General features: G+C 42.2%; 1 protein-coding gene across 4 annotated transcripts in view; it reads left to right on the forward strand.

The window, feature by feature from the left end:
* Positions 1-23536, forward strand: part of SFMBT1 (Scm like with four mbt domains 1) — a 91527-nt gene that overhangs the window by 40427 nt on the left and 27564 nt on the right. For all 4 annotated transcript variants that reach the window (XM_027701007.1, XM_027701008.1, XM_027701010.1 and 1 more), the window contains exons 4-5: positions 12733-12900; positions 19253-19347. In XM_027701007.1, coding sequence (XP_027556808.1) covers positions 12873-12900; positions 19253-19347 — 123 coding nt within the window. In that variant the 5' untranslated portion in view covers positions 12733-12872. The remainder of the gene's footprint in view (positions 1-12732; positions 12901-19252; positions 19348-23536) is intronic.

Raw genomic sequence — 23536 nt, forward strand, 5'->3', positions numbered from 1 at the left:
TATTGTGGCTCATCAGCATCTTCACCTTTGCCTTCTTGCCTTGAGCACTTAGACCTTTTAAAAATAACATGTCCTCCTATGGCAAAGCCTCCTTTACCTTCACTCCAAGAATTAAAATTAATATCACTTGGGGTGAACACTTCTCAAAGTGAAAGATGCCATTTTTCTGTGGAAAAGAAGTAGCTTGCACAGATCATCCGCAGCACAAAGCTATGAAATAACTTCTGCAAAATTAAAATTCAGGTGGGGGTTATGCAGATTGCCTTATTTGAATATTTAAATGTTCTGTAGCTTTTTGATGACTGCTTTATCATTGTTTTCCATATATATGCAATGATGCTCATTTAGAGCCTTCCCCAATCAGTTATACAGCAAATACCACTGCTATAAATAAAATGTCATTTGCAGGAGACAGAGTTTTGTAAGTTAAATGAGGAAGAAATGTTCCCTTTGAAGAAATGTTAGCCGTGATCAGTTGGTCAGGATTTTCTCTATAGGATTATTAAAAGGAATGGTTGAAATGTGTCTTTTCCACTCCCCTTCTTCCCTTATAGTGACCAAGGAAGACTTAGGGGGTTTGGGGTGTTTCAGGACGATTGTCCAAAAGAAAAAAAAGAAAAAAAAGTCTTGGGATGTTGCTTCCTGTTGCAGCTCAGTCAATGTAGTAGTTTGCAATCAAAAAGCAGCAATGCTGCTTGTCACCATCCCTGGCCGTGCAGTCACAGCCTCCTCTCTGCCATGGCTGCTGTCATAATCCTGCACTCAGCTGTTCCTTCTCTTCAACAGAAAACCAATAGCTGTTGGGGTTTTTTTTCCTTGTTCTTTTCTTGGTCAGATCATGCTTTGGCTTGTTTGGTGCTTCTGCACTGTCTGCTAAATAATTCAGATGTTTCTGTCTAGTTATTCAGTATCACTGGCTTTGCTTTTAGCATTTAAACAGTGTCAGTAAACTTGTATTTGTCACCGCTGGGGAAAATACACTCATTTTTGCTGTTACACCCCAAAGCTCCAGTAGTGTGTGACAGATACACCACTTGAGCAGCTCATGCAGCCACACAGCAGACTGCTGAGCTGCTCCTGCTCCTGGTTCCACCATGGGCTTTCCTGCACCTGCAGGGAAATCACCACATGGCAGTGATAGATCCTGCTCCGGGCTGGTGAATCTTGTCAAATCAGTTCTAAACCAACTTAGATTAGATTAGTTCCAGGTGATTATACTCAAGACTTCCTCATCAGCGACACTATCTTTGGAAGATAAGGAGCAGCTCAGGTCACAATGCATCTCATGGTAACAGCACAGTAGTTGTTCAAGAGTGCACAGGAGACATGAGGCAGGTTGGGGATCTGACAGTCAAACCCAAACTGCTGAGGGCTTCTTTTTTGAATAAGTGGTGGCGGTTAAGATGTAGGATAAACCTGCCTTCAGCACTTGTTTTGATAAGGAGTCTTTAAATATGCATTGTAGGAAGTTGAATTTTGCCTCGTCTAGGATTTCTGACTCGAGGTAACAATTTTTACTCAATAGTTGAGATGAAAAGTGATTTTATTTAATAAAAATGGAATTAGAAATTCTTATATTCACATTTGGAGGCCTGAGCAAAGGGACACGGCCTTCGGGATACATTCTCCATTGGTGCCTGTGCATGGTAGGATCATGGTTCTGGTTTGGGCTTCCCCTCAGTTTTAAGGTGATAATTCACAGTCACGTTTTCGCTTTTAAGATGGGGAGTGCCTGCATGAGAGAAATGACTGTAGTCCTGGTGAGGACTAACATTTGGATGGTATGTAGGTAGCCTGCTGGTCTACTGGGGGAAGGAGAAGAGGACATACCTTTATGGAAGAACTGAAACCTGCTGCTGTTTAATTTTCTGTGCTCCTGGTGTTTCTGTCCTGTGCTGGTAGTGGGGTCAGTCACAGCTTGCAGAGCTGCAAGGAGGAGGACAGGGGTGTCATCACTGCTCCTTGGCCCCAAGCTGACAGTGCAGGGCACTGGGAGCTCTCCTTGTGCTGAACTGTGAGCAGAGGGAGGTGATCCCAGTGTGTTCCACTGTTCCAAACGCTGCTCCATCCTGCCATGTTGATCCTTGTGTGGTCCCATCATGACATCGGTGACGTGAGCCTGTCCTGCACTGTGGAGCAGGAGGGATGGATGGACACTGCTGGCTCCGAGGAGCGGGTGGGGAGATGCTGCAGATGCCGTGACAGTGCCGGCACCTGCCGCCTGCAGTGCAGCTTGGGAGCGTTCCAGGGCTGCTCTGGTAATGAGACTTGCCTTTCACAGTAATGAAACAGCGAGACTAAGCCATGAAAATAAAAACCTGAGGCACAGGAGTCCTGAGGTGGTGCTGTGCTCTGAAACATGGCTTTGTGAAGAAAATGGCACGGCAGGCCTGGAGTCCTGACCCTTCAAAGTTTGTAGTCTCATTTATTTGGGTTTCATTTGAAATGAAGAAGTGCTTATTTCTGAAAGCAAGGCCTGAGTGCTGATGGCCTTGATGATGAAGTGGCTTTGTAGAGTGTGTTCAGTGAGTGTTGGGTGTGGTTGACAGCTTTTATAGTCTTCCTTCCCTTAATTGCTTTCCAAATTTATTAGCTCCAGCACCTGAGTCCATTTGGGAGGTTGAGTCTTACTTCTTGCTAGTAGGTAGCACAGAGTCCTTGTTAGGAAAAATGATGCTGGGTTTCGCTTTCCAAAGACAACCTCATCAGCCACAAACTTTCCCTGTTCTGTTTCCTGTTCTGTGACCTGCGCTGGCCACTCAGGAGTAAATTATTCTTCATAAGGAAAATTGTGAGTTGCAAGTCTGTTTTGATCCAACTCAATGTGTTGTGATGAGTGCTTTTGATAAGACTGTGTCCTGTTTGCTTCTGCAGCTTTTATTTGCAGTCATTGTGGGTTTTTTTTAGTGCCACTGCTTGTTAAAATAGGTTTTCTGTCTGTTGGACAGCAACAGCAGTTTGATTTGTGGTTGCATCTGTCTAAGCAGACCTTATGTTCAAATATCATTAGCGTGCATAAAAACAAACACAACTTCTATGATTAAGGGTTTTTTTAATTGAAATTATTTAAGATTGAATTATTTAGATTGAAATTATATGCTACCAAGACTACAAACTTTAAAAGAAGGTTTTTTTCATCTTTATTTTCACTCTAGCCTGCCACTGACAGTTTGACTAATGGGTTAGTTGGTTTGCTCAGGGAAGAAAACCTGATTATCTATGTATGTAAAGAAGCGTGAATGAAATACCACTCCCTTTGTTGTCCCCTAGTATCAATGCCAAATTTTTAAATATAGGAACCAAAAGTTAAACCATCAAGTCTATTTTTAAACCCAAATCTAGGAGATTGTTTATAATTTCACAAGTGCTGTGCACCGAAGAGTGTACCAGCTGAGCTGGAGATGTGTTGCAGTTCCTGCTTGCTCTAAGAAAATCAGATCTAGACCTAGAGGTCAATGTATTAATAAATAGCTTTAGCTCCTAACCTTTAAACTTCTATATTGGGGGGGTGGAGAGTGTACTTGTTGGGAATAAATGTTCTTAGTGGTAAGTTGGGCTTTTTTGTGGATCTCGAATGTCTGGAGGTCGTGTGAGCCCTCACAGGCTGACAGGGTCTGAGTTTGTCCTCTGATTGCGGTGGCATTCAAGGGAGAGTTGCCCTTTTTGTGTGTACCTTGTGGTTTAGGAGCTGTTCTGAGAAATGGGTGTAATATATTACCTTTTCTGTATTGTGTGCCATTTCAATGACATGACAAAGGAAGTAGGAGCGTGCTTCGACATGAAAAAAGCGTTTTATCTGATGGACTTTTAAAAAATGTCTTATTTGCAAAGTAGCTTCCTTCCCCCTCCACATCTCCTTTAATTGTTGTGTTGTCTGCAGTGGTGACATCCATTAGGTGATTCTCTGAAATAGAAGTTCAATTTCAAAGAAGGTTTTGGAAGGTAGTGCAGAATTTTTTCCCTTTACGTGACCTGAGGGCTGAGCCAAGTTGAGTGTCCTGCTCGGATTTTATTCAAAGACTTTCCTATAACATATGCACAGAATATGAGGCTTCAACGAGGACTTGTTTGAATAAATTGAGCCTCATGGCAGTATTAGGGAGCTATTTATTGTAACTTCATTGACCTTCATATTTTATCTGTAGGCCTGACATCCTTCATACATTGCAATTAGTTTCCAAATCTGGTGTTCTAACAGGTGATTTTTTTCAGGTTTCTTCTGTAATTCTTACGTTTCAGGCACTTACGGATTAATTTGTATCTTTGTTAATTACCTAAAATGTAGGTGCAATGAATGTACTTCTTGATTTAAAAGTTTTTTCTCTCACATAGGGGATAGCTGAATTGTATCCTTAATTATATTCAGCCACTGATACTTTGTCTTCTCCCACTTAGCAATGCAGGTGCCCGTCCTTGACGCCCTGGAAAGGGCATGGTTTTCTTTTTGTTTTGGAGCTGATAGTTGATTCCTTTGCCACCCATAGCTCCCCACAGGTTGCTCTCTAGGACTCTGTGCTGCAGATCTCAAATCTTGACATTGGCTCAGAGTTGGCTCTTGAACAGAGTCGGTTCTGTGCATTTTTATTTCAAGCCAGAACAAGACTAGTGGTGACTGACAAAAAGTTAAGTCATTTCACTTAAAGTCTAAAGCCATTTATGTAATGTAGTTTCTCCAGGGAAGCTGAGAAGGCTTCTCAAACGAAGTTGAAAGGGTTCCTTCCTCTGATGGCTGTCACATTGCAGTCTAACTCTTGCCTGGTGCTTCCTGATGGGCAGCCATCCATGTCACTTCATTATGTACTTTGGGATTCAATACTTATATGCACTAGGGATTAAGATCCAGAGGTAGAAGTCGGTTTCTTTCCATCTGAGTGCTCTTATTTTATCTCACCACAAATTATACTACATTTTCCTGGTGGAATATTTTCTTGTTCATGCTGCTTGTCCTTTTACAGAGGATAAGAAGCTGCCAAGGTGTTGTCTGGGACTGGGGAGTAGCAGGAACTTCACTTTTTTTTTTGCTTCATCTTTTCCAACTTGTAACTTCAGGCAGTTGTATTTGTGCAATAGGATATGAAATAACAAAATCAACAATGAAAACAGAGCAGTCTGTTCTGTCTGGTGTCTTTATTTGGCCCATAACCCCCAACGTGCATTTACTCTGCATGCCATGAAAATAGATGAAGAGAGCAGAAAAATGCTGGAGATTTTGTATTTAAAACACAAACCCAAACCTTAAGGACTTGACAAAACTCCCCATTATCCTAAAAGTTGAAGAATCAAAGGAAGCATTTCTTAACAACTTCTATTTACAACCAGTTATGAACACAAAGGAACTTCTTGGAACACCCTGTTGTGTGTTGTTCCCCTGTCAAGTGAATGCTCTGGCTGTCCAGTGGCTTCTGAATTAGTGGGAACAGAGCTGTGACTTTTACATTCTCACCTGGACTTAACCTGTAGTCCCATGGAAATTGCTTTCCCAGCTGGGTAGCAGAGCAAGGGTTGTAAAGTCAGATTCCATAATTTGTTGAGCTGGACCTGAGTGTTTCAAGATTCATTAACCAGGCTTCCCAGTTTTAGGTGTGTTATGTGTATAGTCAGGCATATCCAGGCAGTGAGTCAAATCCTGGAAACCACTGGACTTCATACAGGGGTTGGGATTGGAAAACTGGCAAAAATTGGCATAACCTAAACATAAAAGATAAACACCACAGATTATATTGGCAGACTTTTGCTAAATAGATTATTATTTATTGGTTTTTCTGTGTTGTACAAGTAGCTCTAGTAGAAGGTTGAGTTAAAGGTATGAGCATTGGTCCCATTTTGTGACAAAACAGATTCTCCTTTTCTCTGGTAAATACTCTTATGCTAATAAAAATGCATGTTCACAGACAACATTTCCAGTTTTCAAGGCAGAGGAGCTCTGACACCAGTTCTCTGGTGAAGCATTGGCTGCAGGCAGTGGTGGGACCCTGTCCTGTCCTGCTGGCTGGACTGTTCTGCCCACCTTGTTTGTGGGCATTGGGTAAATCCAGGGAAACTGTCATAAATACAGGCTTGTTGTTTTTTTTTTTAATCAAACCCTTGGAATAAAAATAGTATCTGTATTATTGCATTAGACTACAGTGGTGCAGGCTGGTTTAACATCCTCTGCAGAGGTGTTTGCAGTCCTGTGGTTACTTTCATTCAGAAGGTGTGAAACGTGCTCCAGAGCCACACAACTTTCTGTAAGCCTGGCTTCCTGGTGTTGGTAGTGTTCTGGATTCTCCATGGCAGATTCTTTGCTCCTTTTACATTTTATGAGAATTTCTTTGGAAGTGTAAGAACAGAAGGTGTGTTCTTTAAATGCAGCTCTATTGCGGAGTCTCAGAGTTGTTCTCGCAATGGGAGGGATGAACTTGGAGTTCTCTTCTGCTAAAATAGATTTAATGGGAGCAGCAGGGAATTGGAAGGGTGGAACTGTTAGGAGTACTGGTCTGTGAGCAGAGATTGCAGTGCAGGTGTGAGAGAAATATAGTAAGTTTTAATAATTAATCCAACTCTGGTGATAATAGTTCCTATTTGCATGTATATACATATATAATGTTCATGTTCAATGGGTTCTGTTCTCAGAGGCCATACAGAAGCTGTTCAGATAAGAAAACTCAAGCATGCTCTTGGCAGGCAGAAAGATGACAGGGATTGCAGGAATCCTGTGCCATGTCTTCAAGAAAGCTTCCTTTGCAAGGAGCAGGAGTCAAGCGTTACAACTAACACAATTTCTGCCCTTGCAAGGACAAAGCCCAAATAAGTTGACAACAAGAGACTTGGCAGACAGAGATTAGAGAATGAAACTTCAGAAATTTTGACCACTTTTGTCAAAATAAAGATTCCTCACTAAGAATGGTTGGTTGATGGTCGCTGCTGTGACCGTGGGACACCACGTAGGCAAAGTCTGCAGCAGGAGCTGCTGGAGAAGGGCTGGTCACCAGTGTCCTGTGGCCTCGTACAAGAGCACAATATTGTCTGATTTGGCTATAAAACAGGTTAGAGGGACAAGAGCAGAATGTGGTAAACTCAGAGCAGGTTTGCTTACAGTTGGATTCGCAACTGCAAAAATGTGGGAACACAGTTGCCCCTGTTATTTATTTTTTTAATATAGGAAAGTTTTGTGTTTGCTTTGGAGCACCCAGTATGCCAGCAAGACAGCCTAAGGAAAATGTTGGTGGTCCTCCCTACAATTAAAGGTCATTCAATTATTTGTTTGTCTTTGGTAAATCCTTAGAGAAACAAGCAAATAAGCTCCTTTTTACAGACCGGCTGTTTCATTTGTGTGTGTAAAAATAATGCTTTAAAGAGCTGCAAGTCAGCCAAAGGTTTCTGTTCTCCACGTTGGACAGGATTATTCCTTCAGCAGCTGTGACTAATGAAATGGGTAGTATTTTTATTACTTTGTTATAGAAGCATCAAACTTTATTTTGCCTATCTGTAGTGTGCTTTCTGGGCCTTGCAGGGCTGTCTTGGGAAGATTTGGAATGTGCTAACAGTGCTGAGCCAAGGCTTCTGTGGCAGGTAGTTTTCTTTGCTGCCGAAGCAACTGTTAACTGATTTTTGCTTGTCACAGAAGAGCAATTAAAATGGCTTGAAAAATTGAAATTCCAGCATAAACTGGAGATTGTGAGAGTCTTCCACTTTGTCTTTTGGTTGTGGAAGGTCAGGTACTAGGAAGGCTTGTGAAATACTTACTTTGTTTATACAACTGAAAGTTAGAAAATATCTAAAGTGTTGTCCAGGCTCCCAGCTGTTAGTGACTAAATAACAGAGGAGAAAATTACAAGAAAGGTCTTAAACCCTATTTTCACTCTAAAAGGCTTAGAGAACAAGGAGCTTGCTTGAAATACAGGACTGTGGGGACCCTTTCTTGGAGAAGTGGGACTTCTACCGAGAGCCCCAGCAGGAGGGAGAATGATGGGGATGGGGCAAGAGGGAAGGGCACAGATGTAGGTGTCTGCAATACTTTGCTTTCCAAGAAAATAATTCGAATGTGATGTTTGATGGCTGTCTACTGGCCTTCTGGTGCTGTGGGTGAGGAAGAAGAGTTAATGGGCCCTAAGAGGAGCACTGCTGTGGTTGTTGAATCACAAAACATGAGAAATGAGAGTCGTACTCCATGTGGCAGATCAGAGACTGGATTTGTGCCTGCTCCTGCACCGTGTGGCTGGAGTTAAGAAATCCTCGGGTGGGCAAAGCCTTGGTGGCTTCCACGCCCCTGTGTTGGTGTCTCACAGCTCCTGCAGCTTTGTGGAGCTTTGGTGAGCTGCTTCTCCGAGTGTAGCAGAAGTGACCACACAGACACTTGCTGATCTGTGAATCTGAAACAGTTCCATCACAGATACTAAAGATTTCTTACACCAAATGCTGTTCTGAATATTTGTTTGCTTTTGCCTCTGTCAGTGCTGATTTCAAGGGTGAGGTTTTTTTCAAAAGAGGCAAATATCTGCTCTTGTGCCCTGATGGAGGGGGTTGCTGATTTGCTGTGGCAAGTAATCAGCTGTATCCTTCCACAAAGTTGGCAGCAGTGCTTAGCCAGAATCTCTGACATTTTCGCCCAAAAGGATGGGGCTGTTTGAGGAAATGTACTGACTCTAATGTGGGGGTTTGGCTGTTTCTGTACTACCAGTGCATTGCTACAAAAGAGTAAATGAAACTCACACTGAATAGCTTGGAAGTTAATTTTCTCTGGCACTGTTGATTTTGGTTCTGATTGAGAAATTAGCACTGTATCTTACTTGTTTTGTGCTGAAAACACTAAGTAAGAGTACTCCCAACTGCTGTGATACAAAACTCAACAGTATTCCTGGAATGGATTACACAAAAACATTTATGAGGAATCAAGTATGAACTTGTAAGTCGAACCTAAAATTAAGTTGGCTCCTACCTGAATAGTTTATTGAGTTCTGGTTGTGCTATAGAATTTACTTTTTTTTTTTACTAAACTCTACTGATATTTAGGATACTTCAACTTAAGTTGTCATCCCAGAAGGTCCTTTCCATTTTTTTACTTTCTTCTATCAGTGACAAGTTGGCAGAGTCTCAGTCAGGCTGGGTGGAGTCTCTTTGTCCTCTGAGAGGGTGCAGATGTGTTTTCCAAGGGGCTGATGTTCTCCACCTGGCTTTTCTCCTCTGGTAAAGGACCTGTGCAACTGCATTTCAGCTACCTTAGATCTGCTTATACATTGATAAGGTGTGTGGCCTGCAAGTGCCCAGTCACATACAAATCTTGATTTGAACGTGCCCCCTTCTGCCCTGGAGCCACTGTCTCACCTTCTTGTAGCAAAAAGGGCAGCTGAGGCCTGTATTCATGATTGACTGCATAGTGTTAGGTTAGGAAAAAGGTTAAAAAATAAGCTGCAAGTTGTCTTTTGCAGGCTGTGGAAATTGCTGATTTCTGCAGTACTAATACAAGCAGAGGGCGGGTGAGCACCTGGGACTGGCAGCAGGTTGTAGCTGAGGTTACATGTGGCAGCATCAGGAATAAGGCTGGGGAAGATCTCTGCCCTGTGGTTTGGAGCCTCAGTCAGTGCAGCAGCAGGATTTGGCCCGCTGGGATGGAGTGTTGGTACAGTCCCTTCTCTGTGAAGGAAAAGTCTCTCGGCTAATTTTGTCATAAGAGTTTTAGATCTTAACTGCAGAAGAGCTTTTATGATGAGCTTGTGCCTAAGTAAGAGGCATTGGGAATATTCACTGAAGGGGTCACTGAGTAAGTGTGTGCTGGGAAAGGGTTGCTGCTGCTACTGCTGGGTGCTCATCTGTACCAGCTTTGTACTTCTCATTGTTCTTCCTGAATTTTCTTTTCCAGGCAGGAGTCTGTAGTAGAGTGGTGCTTTTGTCCTGAATAGATTTCTTTGAAATGACAACAAGAATCTCCACTGCAAACACTGGACCTAATTAGAAGAGGTGCTGAACAGGGCACTGTCTGTGTCATAGCTGTGAATCCTCCAATAAAAGATTTGTTACAAAAAGTCTTTGAATGAAGTGCACGGGGCCGTCTCCCCTCCTAGGGAACACATAATTAGTACTTCCTTGAAGTGAAAAAGCACAGGTATATGTGTGAATGGGCTTAGGGACCAGGAGGACATTTAGGCCCTCTACTCCCACCTCCAGGGTATGGTCCAAGAAAAACAAAAGGACCTTTACCTTCCTTGTTGCTTTAGCAGTAGATTTATCTCAGTGTTCAGAAGCAGAGCTGCAGCTTTCAGGTGCTGAGGAACCCCTTCCCTGCCCTGGCAGACCTGCAACAGGTTTCCTGCCTGCTTGGGCAGAGCAAAGCTCTATAGTAGACACAGGGGGCTGAAGTAGATTTTACTGGATGCCGTGGCATGAAGGAATTCGCTGAAACTTGATCCTTTCTGTAGCTTCTTCCCCAGTCCTTAGGGGTGTCTCCTGTCCCGTTGTCTCTTGTGCCTTTGTTTTAAAATAATATTAAGCCTCAGACACCAGCTGATTTACTTTAATTCAACATCCAACTTATGTTTGATTTCTTTTCATATTCAAGTGAGCCATCTGGCTTTAATGAACTGTAACTGTTTTTAATGCTGCCTCCAGTTGCTAACATCTGAATATTTCATGTGCTGAAAGGAGATTTGAAATGCAGAAGTGAGACTGAAGAGTCCAAAGTATTTCCAAATCAGCTCTGTTCCAGCAGCACTTGTGCTCCCCTTCCCTTGAGATTTATCAAAAGATAATCTTTGGGGTGCCAGACTGTAGGCACAGCCCTGGTGGGGGCTAATTACAAGTACTCTCAATTTTGTGTACAGAAAACACCAGAGCTGCTTATGAAATCCTGAATAACTCCCCAACTTGACTTGGGCAGAATATCAATCAACTTCAACAGGAGCTGCCAGTATTTGGCACCTTCTAAATCAACAGCCTCTGTGGTGTTTGGGGTATGGTTTTGTGGTGGGGTTTTTTTGGGGGGAAGGGGGGGTGTCTTAAATATTTTCATGTTACAAAAAAAAGATAATTACATCACCTGCTTTAGTTATAGACGCTAATTGAGAGCTGAATCCCCTGAACTGAAAATAGCTTAATTGCAATTAATTCTGAGGGTACTTTGCCAGGGCTTCACTGTTAGAAACCAGTGGCACATCCCCAGATTTGTTGGACTACGTGCTTTGCTTGGCATTTGTCACAGCGCTGCCTTTGTTTTGGCTTAGCACTGTGACAGCTGATACAGTTACGATAGGGCATTAGCAGGAAATATTTTGATTAATGATTATATGATTCTAAAGTGTTTTGTTGGTTCTTCCCTGTGTGCCAAGCATCGTGCAGGTTGCCAGTGACATCATCTTCCAGCATTACTTTATAAAAGGTGGAAAAATGGAAACTCAGTCTGTCTGTAGGAGGAAAGTCTTGAGAGAGGGTAGGCTGGGAACATGTGCTTGCATTATCTTGTCCTGCACTGCTTTGTCCTGAGAGCATGGAAGAAGTGTGTAAGGAACCACTGGACACTGATAGAGAGTGGTACCTGGCCTTCATTTCTCATAACTTTCCCACAGAGGCTGAGCTGAATTGGGAGTTCAGTTGTGACCTTGCAGTTACATGCTGAGCACAGTCTTTCTGAGCTGGAGTGCAGTAGGTTAGAAGCATATCACAGGAACTGGCAGCTGAGTTCCCTTCCAGACACATTCCTGGAGCTATAATGAATAAAACTTATTAATATCTTCTATACAGTAGATTTTTGTGCCACTAAGCTACTATTCAATAGAAGCTCTTAATGATAACTCTTGCTACTCTTAAAAAATTTTATTTTCACATGTAATGAAATTTTTTTAAGTTGGCTGTAGTTTTGGTTGTACTTGAGAACTTTCTACAGGACTAAGCACTGCTGTAGGATATTTAATTCTGTTCAAGTTGGTTTATTTTTGTGTGAATGAAGCCACCTCTAAGGGTTATCATGGAGTTTCCATAGACAGTATGGCTATACAAAACTCAAAATTAAAGGCTTTTCAAATGTGTAGGACTTTCTTTTTTTAAACCATAGTTATTAAAAACATGTTTATCTCAGAAGTGCCACCTATGTTTTTTAAAAGCTGATTTTTAGTCCCCTACATTATTTCTGATATCTTGCTTAAAATAAAAAAAAAACAGGTGCTTCCTAGACGTTCAACAAGAATGCAAAGGGTATTTAAAATTATCTTTTTTTAGCAAGAATTTAACCCAATAATCTTGGGGTTAGGGCCACTTCATGCTCCCATCTCATTGATTTATATAAAGTTGTCAGTCAAAGTGTGTTGTTATTAAATAAACATGTAACCTAGGGTTTTATTTACTAAACAATGGAGAATTTTGTAAGGAAAGAAAACTTGCAGTGCACTCACTACCAGTGCACTGAACTAGTGGGTTCACTTTTGACCTCTCCTTCCTCAGTTTCTGCCATTCATAATGAAATAATGATTTATTAGCTCATAGGAGTAGGTTTGAAAATTGGGTATGATGAAGAAATTCTTTAATGTGAGGATGGTGAGGCACTGGCACAAGTTGCCCAGTGGCTGCCCCATCCCTGGAAGTGCTCCAGGCCAGGTTGGACGGGACTCTGAGCCAACCTGGTCTAGTGGAAGGTGTCCCTGCCCATGGAAGGGGGGTTGGAATGAGATGGGCTTTAAGGTCCCTTCCAACCCAATCCATTCTATGATTCTATCTTAAGAATAGTTAAAATCACATACAGATTTTCTTACCAGTTGTTCTTTTCAGGTGTTTTCTAGGATTCCTTCTTGAATGTCCTGGCTCCCAGTAGGATCGAAGGCGGGAGGCAACTCATGACCACCCAACAGTGACAGCCTTGGGCTCCCCTGCTTCTGGCTGCTCGAAACAACCACCAGGCTGCTGTGGAGATGAATGGAGAACAGCAGTATGATGCAGGTAATAGTCCAGCTGAGCTCCCTGGCCAACTATCCTGAAAAACTTGGCAAACAAGACGGAAGAAAGCTGAGGACAGTGAATGTCCATTGGGCATATGTCTGATGCTGTGCACTGTACACAGGGAGAAATGCAAATTTCAGTGAGTTGGGGTTAGAGTCTGGCCCTGGGGCTGTCATGGTTATGTTTGTTATTGCTTTACTTCAAAGCAGGATGTGTCACTGGCTTAAAGAACAAAGTCTCACCCACCTTAGGAATTGTGTTTTTAAGAAGCTGTGACCCTCTTTGTGGTACCACCATGAGATGGGCTTACGAAAAGCTTGGTGGTTTTAACACTACTATTTTAAGGCATTTGTCTGTCAAAGTGGTTAATATTATCTTGTCTGTCCTTGTGTTCATCTTGCTCTTAAATTTTTGACAAGGTTGTACTGCTGGTTTAAAAAGTCAGATAACTGAAGTTGTTTGCTGCCATTGCAATCTGTCCTGTTTTTCTGAAGTGCCTTGGTGTGTCCACTTTGATAGGCTTGTGATATCAATCCCTAACCTGCTGCAGAGTCGTATATTATGATAAATTAGCTCAGGTTTTGGTTCACCTTGAAACACCAGGTCTGGGATGGCTGGGAATACTAACAGCTTTCTGAAACAGTTCTGGGATTGTACCCTCTTATGGGGGTAGGGACCATCCATTTTTTTCTGTCTTGTTTGCCGTGGTTTGTCCCTTGTCCATGAGGAGGTCCCTACCTGTAGTGTTGGTACAGTTAATGTAAAGCAAATTTTAGTTGTGTGAACAGTGTAAACAATTGGATCAGGACTTCATCTGGGTATTATTTTCCTTTGGTACTTGTCCAGCAAGCTGCTCTTCTCATGGGAGAATTCACTATTGGTAGTTTTTGTACCTTTACTTCTTGGAAATCTAATTGCTGCCAATTAGTGAAGAAATGTTAAATGTGGGTTTAATCTTTAGTGCTTTTAGGAGAGCACTGTCTTCTGCTTTATGATTTTTATTTGTTGTCAGTGTTTTATCCTCAAATAAGCAAGAAAAGACATCATGGACGAGGATATAGAATGTCTTCAGGCACTTTTCTGCCTTTTTCCTCAGCTAAAGGAAATTGCTGACTTCTGCCAGTGAGCATAAGAGAGAGGAACAGTAAGGAGATGTTTAAGTGGTCAGCAGTGGTGTGTTCACAGGCTGATCCCTTGCTACTAAAACCTTTATTGTCATTTTTCCATCTTCCTCAAAAAGCATCAGAGGACAGAGAGTCCTCTCTCACTCTGTGCTTTTGGAATAGCTAGGAAAGGTTTGATACTGCCTTGAAATTACTCAACAGCTCTTTTCCTGAGCATCCTTTTGTGCCAGGTTTGAGTACAGGAGGCTGTGAAAAGCAAACAATAACTGACAGGAGCTTTACTTGCTGCATTCAGAGAGTCCACAGAAAATGATGCCTGTGTAAGCATAAGCACATTGGTTTTGTTGTGCCCTCAAATACTGTTTTCTGAAGTGCTTTTGAGCTAGACCAGTTCAAACTACTACTGGAATATTCCCTTCCTATTCTTTGACCTATGTAATTTTTTCCACTTGATAATTTTTAGCAGTTTTGGAGATTCCCCTCTGTCTTTCTGGTTTTACAGGCTCTCTGCCTCCCAAGAACCCAGACAGTGGTCAAGGTTGTTGGTTGTGATGCTCTTCCACACTACAAGGGGAGAAGACAACTTTCATTCTTGTCACAGTCTTTCTCAGCTGCTGAAATTCCAACCTGTCTTTATTTATTCATGGCCGTGCAGCTGGTATAGATGAAAAAGATTAACTGTTATTAAAATCAGATTGAAATATATCTACATTTCAGGGTGAGAAACCTTTAGGTTAGCCTTAATTGAAGGTCTTGCAGACTTCAGTGTGATGTACTTAAATGTCCAATGTGACAGCCTTCAACTGTATCACATTAAAGATGCATGAAAAGTTATTTGCAGTGAGAATTTAACTCAAATCCAAAGATCAAAATAGCCTGGTGTAGACTGTCTCCATTTCAGGTATTTTTAACGGCTAGCTTCCTTAATGTTTCCTTACGTTCTTGTGTCCAAATGGTACAATTCCATATTCTTCCTCTTCCTGTATGTGTCAGAGAGCAGCAGGATGCAAATCATGATAAAATTCAGAAAGGAAGAGTGAGTGTTCCCAATAATGCTAGTAAAAATAGTGATGAATGGAAAGTGTTGTACCCACCTAGGAAACTGCTGATATTCTTACAGAACATTTTCTCACCTCCAAAGTGGGTGACAATTCTCCACAGAACCTCTGTAGGACACGTCTCAGATTTTGCTGGAGAAAATGTTAGCTTCATTTGAAAGCTTTACTGACAAAAACCAGTTGTATGGCAAGGCCAGAGAGATGGGAATTGCATCTGGTTTCTTCCCCTGCCTTTGCCAAAGTTGTGCTTTGCCACTGAGCTAATGTGCTGCTCAGTCATCCTGTCTAATAGAGAAAAATATGTCTCCACATAGTAGAAAGCTGAATTCGTTTAGGACTCGCAGCAATTAAGGATATGGGGAGAAAGAGCATAAATATGTACATCCATGCAGCATTAGATTAATAAATTTTGCTTTAAAATCAAATGCATTAAATGTGGTTTTACTTGTTGTCATCTGTCATATTCATTTGCAAGATTTCTCACAGTAGCAAGAATTTCTGGTGTTTTATTGATTTTTATTGATATTTTATTGGTTTTATTGAGTAGTTTGAACTCAGACTGATCAGGATGTTTCACAGGGACATGGGGCCCCTCAGGAACGTAGCTTCCTTAAACTGGTCCTCTCTGTATCCAGGGATCTGCTAACCTGTGAGGATGGAACTGTGCAAGAAAGTCTTGCAAAAAAATACCAATGGACTAGATCAAAGGCTTGATTTAAGCAGGGCCTGCTCTGCTGCTACTTGTCCTGCCAATAAAACCAGGAAAGTGGTTGGGTTCTGACTCTGAAAGCCTTACCAGAGACCTAGTCCTTCACTGCACTCTTGGGGTGTTTCTCCATTCAGATGTTGAAAAAGAGAGACTTGATGTCCGAGATTTTTCATGGTTTATGAAATCCTTCCAAACACCACAATTAAAAAACTAATTTACTGCTCTCACTATGAATCCTCCTACAGCATTTTTGCTTGGAGCTTTATTCAATGAGCTTTTCCTGTTCCACACTGCTCCTGTAAGCGCTGTGCTAAATCACCTGCAATGCTGTGGCAGGGCTGTGTGAAAGCAGCAGATGGGTTAAAACTATAGCTAAGCACAGCCCTCAGCTGTGTCAGCCCCTGGAAAGGGAGCAGAGCTCCTGGAATCTCTGACTGCTCGTGTTCAGTGCTTGAAGGGTGAGTCTGATCACATTCTCTCATTTAATTGTAAAACCCCTTAGTAAGGTGCAAACACATGCTGAGTTGTACTTTCATGAATGAATGAATGAACAGCAAAAGCTGTGTGTACTTTTAAAAAAAGTTTCAAAAAATCCCTCTGACTCAGGGAAACTCCCTAAAATAAAGCAGGAAAAGTATTAAGTTTGCAATGAGTGTTGGACAGTGATTTGTGATAATTTTTCGTTGGTTTGGTTTGGTTGGGGTTTTTCTTTTGTTTGTTTTTCCTATGAAAAATGTGTTTAAAGTGAGCTTTTGGGTGTACTGGTGAGATTTGGGCACTGTACTGTACAGAGCAATCCGAGCCCTTCTCACCTGGAAGGAAAGTGCTCGTTTAGACATAGAACACACAGACTGCAGAAATCATGGATGAGTGCAATGACAAAGGACCTGCAGTAACTGATCCAGTTGGGAATGGTTTCAGCAGTAGTTAAAGGCAAAGGGTCGCTGGAGCAGCAGGCAAACTGGCTTTCCTTGGAGCTCCTTGTAGCAATTAAGTGGCAACAGAAGTTACTAATTGACCCTTTCAGTGTGTGAAGTGACCTGTGCCTCATTTAAGGAGCTTAACTGCCCCTCAGCCAGTTATCTGATGATAACGGGCATTGAAGACTTGGTGCTGCAAGGCTTGGGAAATCTTCGAGGTCCGTGTGGTATTCCCAGATGGAGCTGCTGGATTTCAAACCGGTTCAAAAGCACAGAGCAGCCCCGTTGCTTTGTTTCCCTAAAACAGGAATGCGTTGGACGGTGCAGGCTGTGCTGTTTGGGGCGGGAGGAGAGCAGGGCTGTTGCTGCTGTTGAGCAGCCGGGTGGTTTTTGGTGGGAAGAGGTGAGCTGACTTTCTCTGCTCAGGAGAAAAATGAGACAGAATTTGCTCTAGGTCTTGACTGACCCGTATATGTTGTATCCGAGCTGATGTTTGTTCCCACTTTGGTTCTGGAGCTGTGAACTTAAGCATTTTTATGGTCATATGAAAATAAAATTCTGTTTAAATGAGTTAAGAAATCTTAATCTGTTTTAACAACATTTTGCAATGAACTTATATTTTTCTTAGAATGACTTACAGCCAAAGCTTTGATCAGCTTCAACCTAATTTGCAAACAGCTGTGGTCTGTGCATTAGCCTCTTTAGCTCCCTCAAAAATTTTCTAAATAAAACTCCTTATTTATTTCTCTAGGTCATTTCTTCAGTAAGTTAAAAATTATCCCTTAAAAATGATGGTCATATTCAAACTCTGAATCTTTTGAGCTCTGAGGCTTATGAAAGGCCAATATAACCAGCTGTGGTTGGTTAAAAACAACAGAAGTTGGGTTTAGGAGAGATAAGAGCCTCTTTTAAAATAGATGCTGTCATCAGCAGACAACAGCTAACTGAATATACTGAATTTCTGAGTTTTGGGAAATGATAACTCTTAGAGTTACAGTGAGAAGTCAAAGATGAGCTTAACCATCAGTCTGAAGATGGATTGAACCTACTTACACTCAAGATTTTTAGTTTTTTTAGTCTGTTTAACATATCTCAGACTTTTGGGCAAATATTTGCCCCTTTCTATTGGCGGACTAGGAGCTGTCCTGGAGCATACTTAGCAGGTTGTCAGCATGTCCAGGGGTCTGATAAGGGCATGTAGCAGTACTTCATTCTTTTTTTATTTTTCTTTTTAATGTGTAATGTTTCCTACTCAAGCTACTACTCCTGGAAAGAACAGTTTACTGCCTGTCCTAAAGAAGACTCAGAGTGTAGGAAGTGTTGGTGTCTTCTAACCTGTGCTGAGCTCTCCTCGGGCTTGTGATACACAGAGATTTCTGTTTTCAAATATAAACAAGGTATCAGGTTTCCTGGTACTGAGAAAGGAAAAGCTCCCTTGTTCATTCATAAAGACAACTATGGTGCAGATGGTGGAATCAGTCTGAAAGTGAAGATGAAAGCTCTGCTTTGGTGTCACGTCACTGCCATCCCGTTCTGCTGCTGAACCTGAAGCTGTAGTTTGTGTGTTGAGGTTAAAAATTATGATTACATCAGGTGGGATCCTCCCTGGTCATCCCACTGCAGGAAAAATGTAGTGTGGCTGCATGCTGAACAAAAATAGGGGACCTGAAATCCAACCTCTGCTGGTTTGGCATCTTTTCAGCAGAGTGGGTTACACATTGGAAAAAATGAGAATAGAAAGGGAGTGAGAAGGTGAGCCAAGAACTGAAGGGGAGACTGGGCTAGAGGACAGGCTTGACAATAATAGTAGGAAATCTGACTAATTTGTAGCATGGCTCACTCCAGGCGTTTGCTTCTCTAACAGCCTGAGTGAGTTTTGAACTGTGGTTTGAGTGGTTTTAGCACATTTATGGTTTAAATGCATCCCGAAATGAGATTTTCTTGGTCTAAAGAAACTATCACACCTTATGAGCTGGGCTTTTTAATGTGACTGATCTGAGTGGTCTTGGTTTCAGTTATGTCTCAAGCTGTTTTCTTTAGAACTACCCTCAGTCCCTCTCTCTGCTTTTGATGTTTTAGAACATTTAAATGCATACTATCTAACTTAGAAAAGAGGACAGTGATATTTCAAGAATTTTTTTAGTATTTCTTTTCAAATCTCTTGCTATTGGTATTGCTGTTTCCTGGATGGTTTTTAATTTAATACACTAACCGTCCAATGTGCCCAAAGTTTTGAGTCTCTGATATTTGTTGATACAAACACAGAACTCTTCTGCCTGTGTTCTCCCCTCACAAACTGTAAGCAATCTGTGCTTAACCAAAACCCAGGATTTCACTGTTTTTCAGACCAGGTCCAACTTAAGAGTGCTGTTCACATACAAAGAAAGGCCAGATTGTGTTGTCTGTGTGTTGAAATGTATAACTGACACACACTTGTGTACTCAGTCATTTGGAATTGAAGCACACTTTGCTGTGGTTTGTAGTAGCCTAAAACTTAAGCCAACAGGTTGCTAAATTAGAGGTGTTTGGCTTCTCTTTCAGATGCTGGTTCCAGTGTGGATGAAATGGAATTCAATTGGGATGAATATCTAGAAGACACAGGAGCAACTGCAGCCCCCCATGGATCTTTCAAACATGTGAGTAAGGGAGTGTGTGTTTGCTTACCATGTCCTGCATTGGTTTTTTGATATGCTGAATGTTTAGGGTTTCTTTGCATATGCTGATGCTCTCAAATCTGGAAGACTAACTAAAATCATGTTTCTTAGAGTAAAGAGAAATGAGGAATTTAACCTTTTTATTATTGTTTCTCATCTTCCTCTCTGTATGTAGTACAGGGTAACCCCATCCACAAGTGCTGAAAATTCAGGAGCTCCTAGTCTTTCCTGCACCAGAGGATAAGCTTGATTTTTCTCAAGAAGCTCAGAATAGCCAGTCTCTTTCTCCTTGTGGTGCTACTGGACAACTGCTATGGACAACTTGCTGTAGAAAAGCTGGTGGCAGAATAGTTCTTGAACAGCAGAATTCAAATGTGCTCTCAAAGAAGTCTTTAATGGTGGATCTCAAGGAGTCAAGGAGAAAATAATAGCTCTGCCAAATACTTGGCTGTAGTAGTTAGAAAACTGATTAGGATAATTGTTGATCACAGGCTTAATGGATAGGATGAAGTCTTGATAAGCTCTTGTGTTTGCCCTTGGACATCTTTAATCAAATGTTTGATGGTGGAAACCTGGAGCGTCCTGTCCTATTGGGTGGGATCTGAATGTGAAATCTGCCTGCTTGTACTGGGTCATCAGTGAAGGTGAGCTCTATAGGGCTGGTGTCCAAACCTGTTGGTTCTCTTCCAACAATTAAAACACCTTCCAGACTGCCAGCCTGTATCCTTATCCAGCTCTTTACTAAAGTTACTGTTCAATAGTCTTTCAAAGATTGCCTGTGGGTTTTTACCATGTCAGTGAGGGTGGTGACTTTTGTGTGACACATTGCTTGGAAAGCATCCCATGGTGCTCAGGCTTTGGATCCAGTATCATGACTTTCTGTGTTGGAAACTTAAATCAGCAGGAAAGCAGATTGAGATCTGTTCCTGAAGGATCACAGGAATGCAAAGGTGACCTGCAGAAGTGCAAAACATTAAACAATCTGTTCAAATATGGCAGTTGTGTTAGTAGTGAAGATGCAGAGTAAGCACAGACTTCACAGGAGCTCTTCCGTAGACTGAGATGTAATTGTAAGCTTTTTGTTGGGTTTTTTTTTCAAAATAAACATTCAGGTATCTCGTTTCTGAAGGGAAGGGGCCTCTGCTTGCTTTGTTCTTCCTTAGTGTACTGAGGCTGTGGCAAGAGAGAGCTTACTCAGAGTGGTGGTGTCCATGCAGCCCATGCTGAGGGCCCAGAGTAGAACCAGAGCAAGGGCATTTAGCAGGAGTGTGAGGAGTGGTCTGTTCTCTGGTGTGGTTTACCTGACAGGATCTCTGTTAAGGAAGCCTGCTGTCATAGCTTGGACATGATACAACTAATTGTAATGCCAGCTTTACAGTGGTGGCCAACTGAATTAATATTATAGCAGCATTTTGTTAATTAGCACGAGACAGGCTTGGAAAGACTCGCAACCCCTGTGCCAGCCCAGCTGTGTCACGTCACAGGTCTGCTGGCTGTGGCCATGCTTGGTAAAAATACAATTAGCTTTAAAAAATCCCCATTTTTAATTGTTATTAGTCCCTACATGTGAGGAGCACAGTGCAGTTTTGCTGTTGCAGGTAACATTGTGGTGGAGAGTGGTTTAGTGAGCAGGTGTGGGCAAAGCCCAGCCCTTCTCCCAGCCCTGTCCTGCTGCCCTGGGGGCTTGGGGGGCCAGGACTGCTGCAAAGGGTCATCAGTGAGCATGGAAATAACTTCCTGCATGTTCAGAAACAGAACTATCAGGCATTTGTTAGCAGAGTTCCTTAGAATTTGTCCAGAGACCAGTGTTGATGTTCTCTGTAATAAACTTGGCATAAAATTTTGAGGAGTCAATGCTGACAGCGAATTGACAAGCAGAGAGAGGAGTGTATTTACATCAGTATCACATCACCTGGATGGTGCTGTTAATAGAAATGCAGGAGTGCAGGGTCACATGCTCAGAGTTTCTGCTGTCCATTAGAAGGTAAGGTGTTGGAAAAGGTAGAGGAGGAGAGTCTCACTGCCTCCCAGTGGAGAGTGACAGCCTGTCCGTGTGACGAAGCCCTAAGAAAAGGTTAGGGTGATTCCAGGGTACATTAGGTGAGTGATTTCCAGGGGAGAGCACACAGGCACTGATGTGTCTGTGCCAGTGACTGGTGGTCCCTCCATTTGAAATCTGTGGTGTGAGTTGCTTGACTTGAAGAATGACATATATAATGATCCACTGTCAGGACAGGTAAGAAGGAAATACTTTTGTACTCTTACCAAAGCAGAGTGGAAAAATCTAAGCTGAAGAATAGTCTGGGCACAAGAGCAAACGAATGTGTATAACAAATTAATTAATTAATATAAATACATTTTAGATGGAATCTTAAGGTTTGTGTTTGGTTCTTTTTAAATACTGAAGCAATGATACTGTGACCTCCCATTATGAGTAGCAAGTGAGAAATACCTGACCTGGATTGTAAGAGAGTACATGTTCAGATTAAGAAAATGTAATCTATTGTTACATAGCCAGTGTTAGCAAAGCTAGATGAGAGAGAAGACCTTTTATGTTTTGCTTATATTAATTCTCAGAGTTTTGCCTTGCTATAAGCAAGATGCATTGGAAAATGTAAGCCTCTTCTCAAATTAAGCATATTCTAATGTTTAATTTGTTAGCATTTAAAAAATTGAACAATATTGAGATCAAAGTGTCTGTTTTACCTACAGTATAGCAAAAGAAAGAACTTAGCAAAAACCTAGAGCTGCACTGGATGCCAACGTTGTCATCCCCCCTAAGTCTACACTTTGTTTAGAATTGTTGAATGCTCTATTTTAATTCCTCTCTGCTACTTCTATACATGTGTAAACATGTATTAAAAATAACCTGGTGTTCAGCATCGTCTGAACACATTTATTTGCTGTGTGTTCTTGTGTGCTCTTAGTACTTTGTGTCTGTTCTTTATCTTTCTCTCCTGAGCTGAGCTGGACCCCCAGCTCTGACCTGTGCCATGGCACAGATGGGGGGATAGGACCTTCCGGGAAGGAGTGGTGGGAGCTGCCTGGGCAGTGCAGTCACTGACCACTCCTGGCCACCTCAGCCTGCCGTGTGTGCAGCAACAGGCTGCCCTCTGTGACCCACTGCTCCAAAGAAAATCCTCTGGAGGTTCCCAGCCTGCCCTGGTCCCTTAGCCCGCCTGGAGAAACCGAGTGTTGTGCTTTGAACTGCTCAGCGGTGTCCAGGAGAGGGCGCGAACAGCTGCTCGGTCTGCGCTGTAATCCCAAGGGAACATCCCTGCCGGCGTTAGGAAAACGCACCTGGCTGCAGGGAAAGCTCCTTCTGCTGCTCTTGGGTTCCTTGATTGCAGCTCTCTCTGCCGTGAGGCTTTGCTGAAAGGTCGGGTATAGAGAGCTGCACAGATTGCCCAATTCCTCACACTCTGCGTCGAGCTCGAGGCTTTTCCCTTGGGAACCAGAATACGAAGTGTTTGGGAATGTCTCTTCAGCAAGACAACTGTCTGTTTGAAGAGTCACCCTCTATAATACCACTTCAGGATGCCTGCAGGTATTGAAACCTGCTGATTATGTTTTCAAGAAGAGGTGTCTCTAAGTGAAGGGTATTAACCTGAAGGATGTGAACAGTTAACAGAGGCATATGCTTTTCTTTCTGTTGTGGTTCTCTTAGTTTTATTTTTAGCAAACCAGTATGTGCTGGCTGATGAGACTGTAATAGCTATGGCAGTTACTGAACTGTCAGTGCAGAACTGGGAATAAATACCCCAGAAAGTGTCTACTCCATTTGCATCATACTGAAAGCCTTTCTTGCAGTTGATTCAAAGAGGAAATGGAACTTGGGACCATTTAAGAAAGAAAACACCAGTTACAGTCAGCTGAGAAGAGAGGATTGACATGTCAGAGTTTTAATTAGGACTGAGGCCCTGGACTTAAGCATAGATTAAACATACTACAGTGAGAGAAGAAGAGGCTCTTTCTGCTCTTTCAGGATTGTTTGAGCTTAGAGAAGGTAGGGATATGAGAAACTTATTGTTTTGCCTTCTCTTTTTAAATTCACATCTCAGCGTCAGTACTGTGCAGTCAGGTTCTTCACCTGCCCACAGCACACCCACGTACACACAGAGCACTCACAGCATTTGCTGCTTTACTGTGTCAAAGCATGAGTTAACTCAAG

Source organism: Neopelma chrysocephalum, unplaced genomic scaffold, assembly GCF_003984885.1.
Source record: "Neopelma chrysocephalum unplaced genomic scaffold, ASM398488v2 Primary Assembly neopelma1_147, whole genome shotgun sequence".
Lineage (NCBI taxonomy): Eukaryota > Metazoa > Chordata > Aves > Passeriformes > Pipridae > Neopelma > Neopelma chrysocephalum.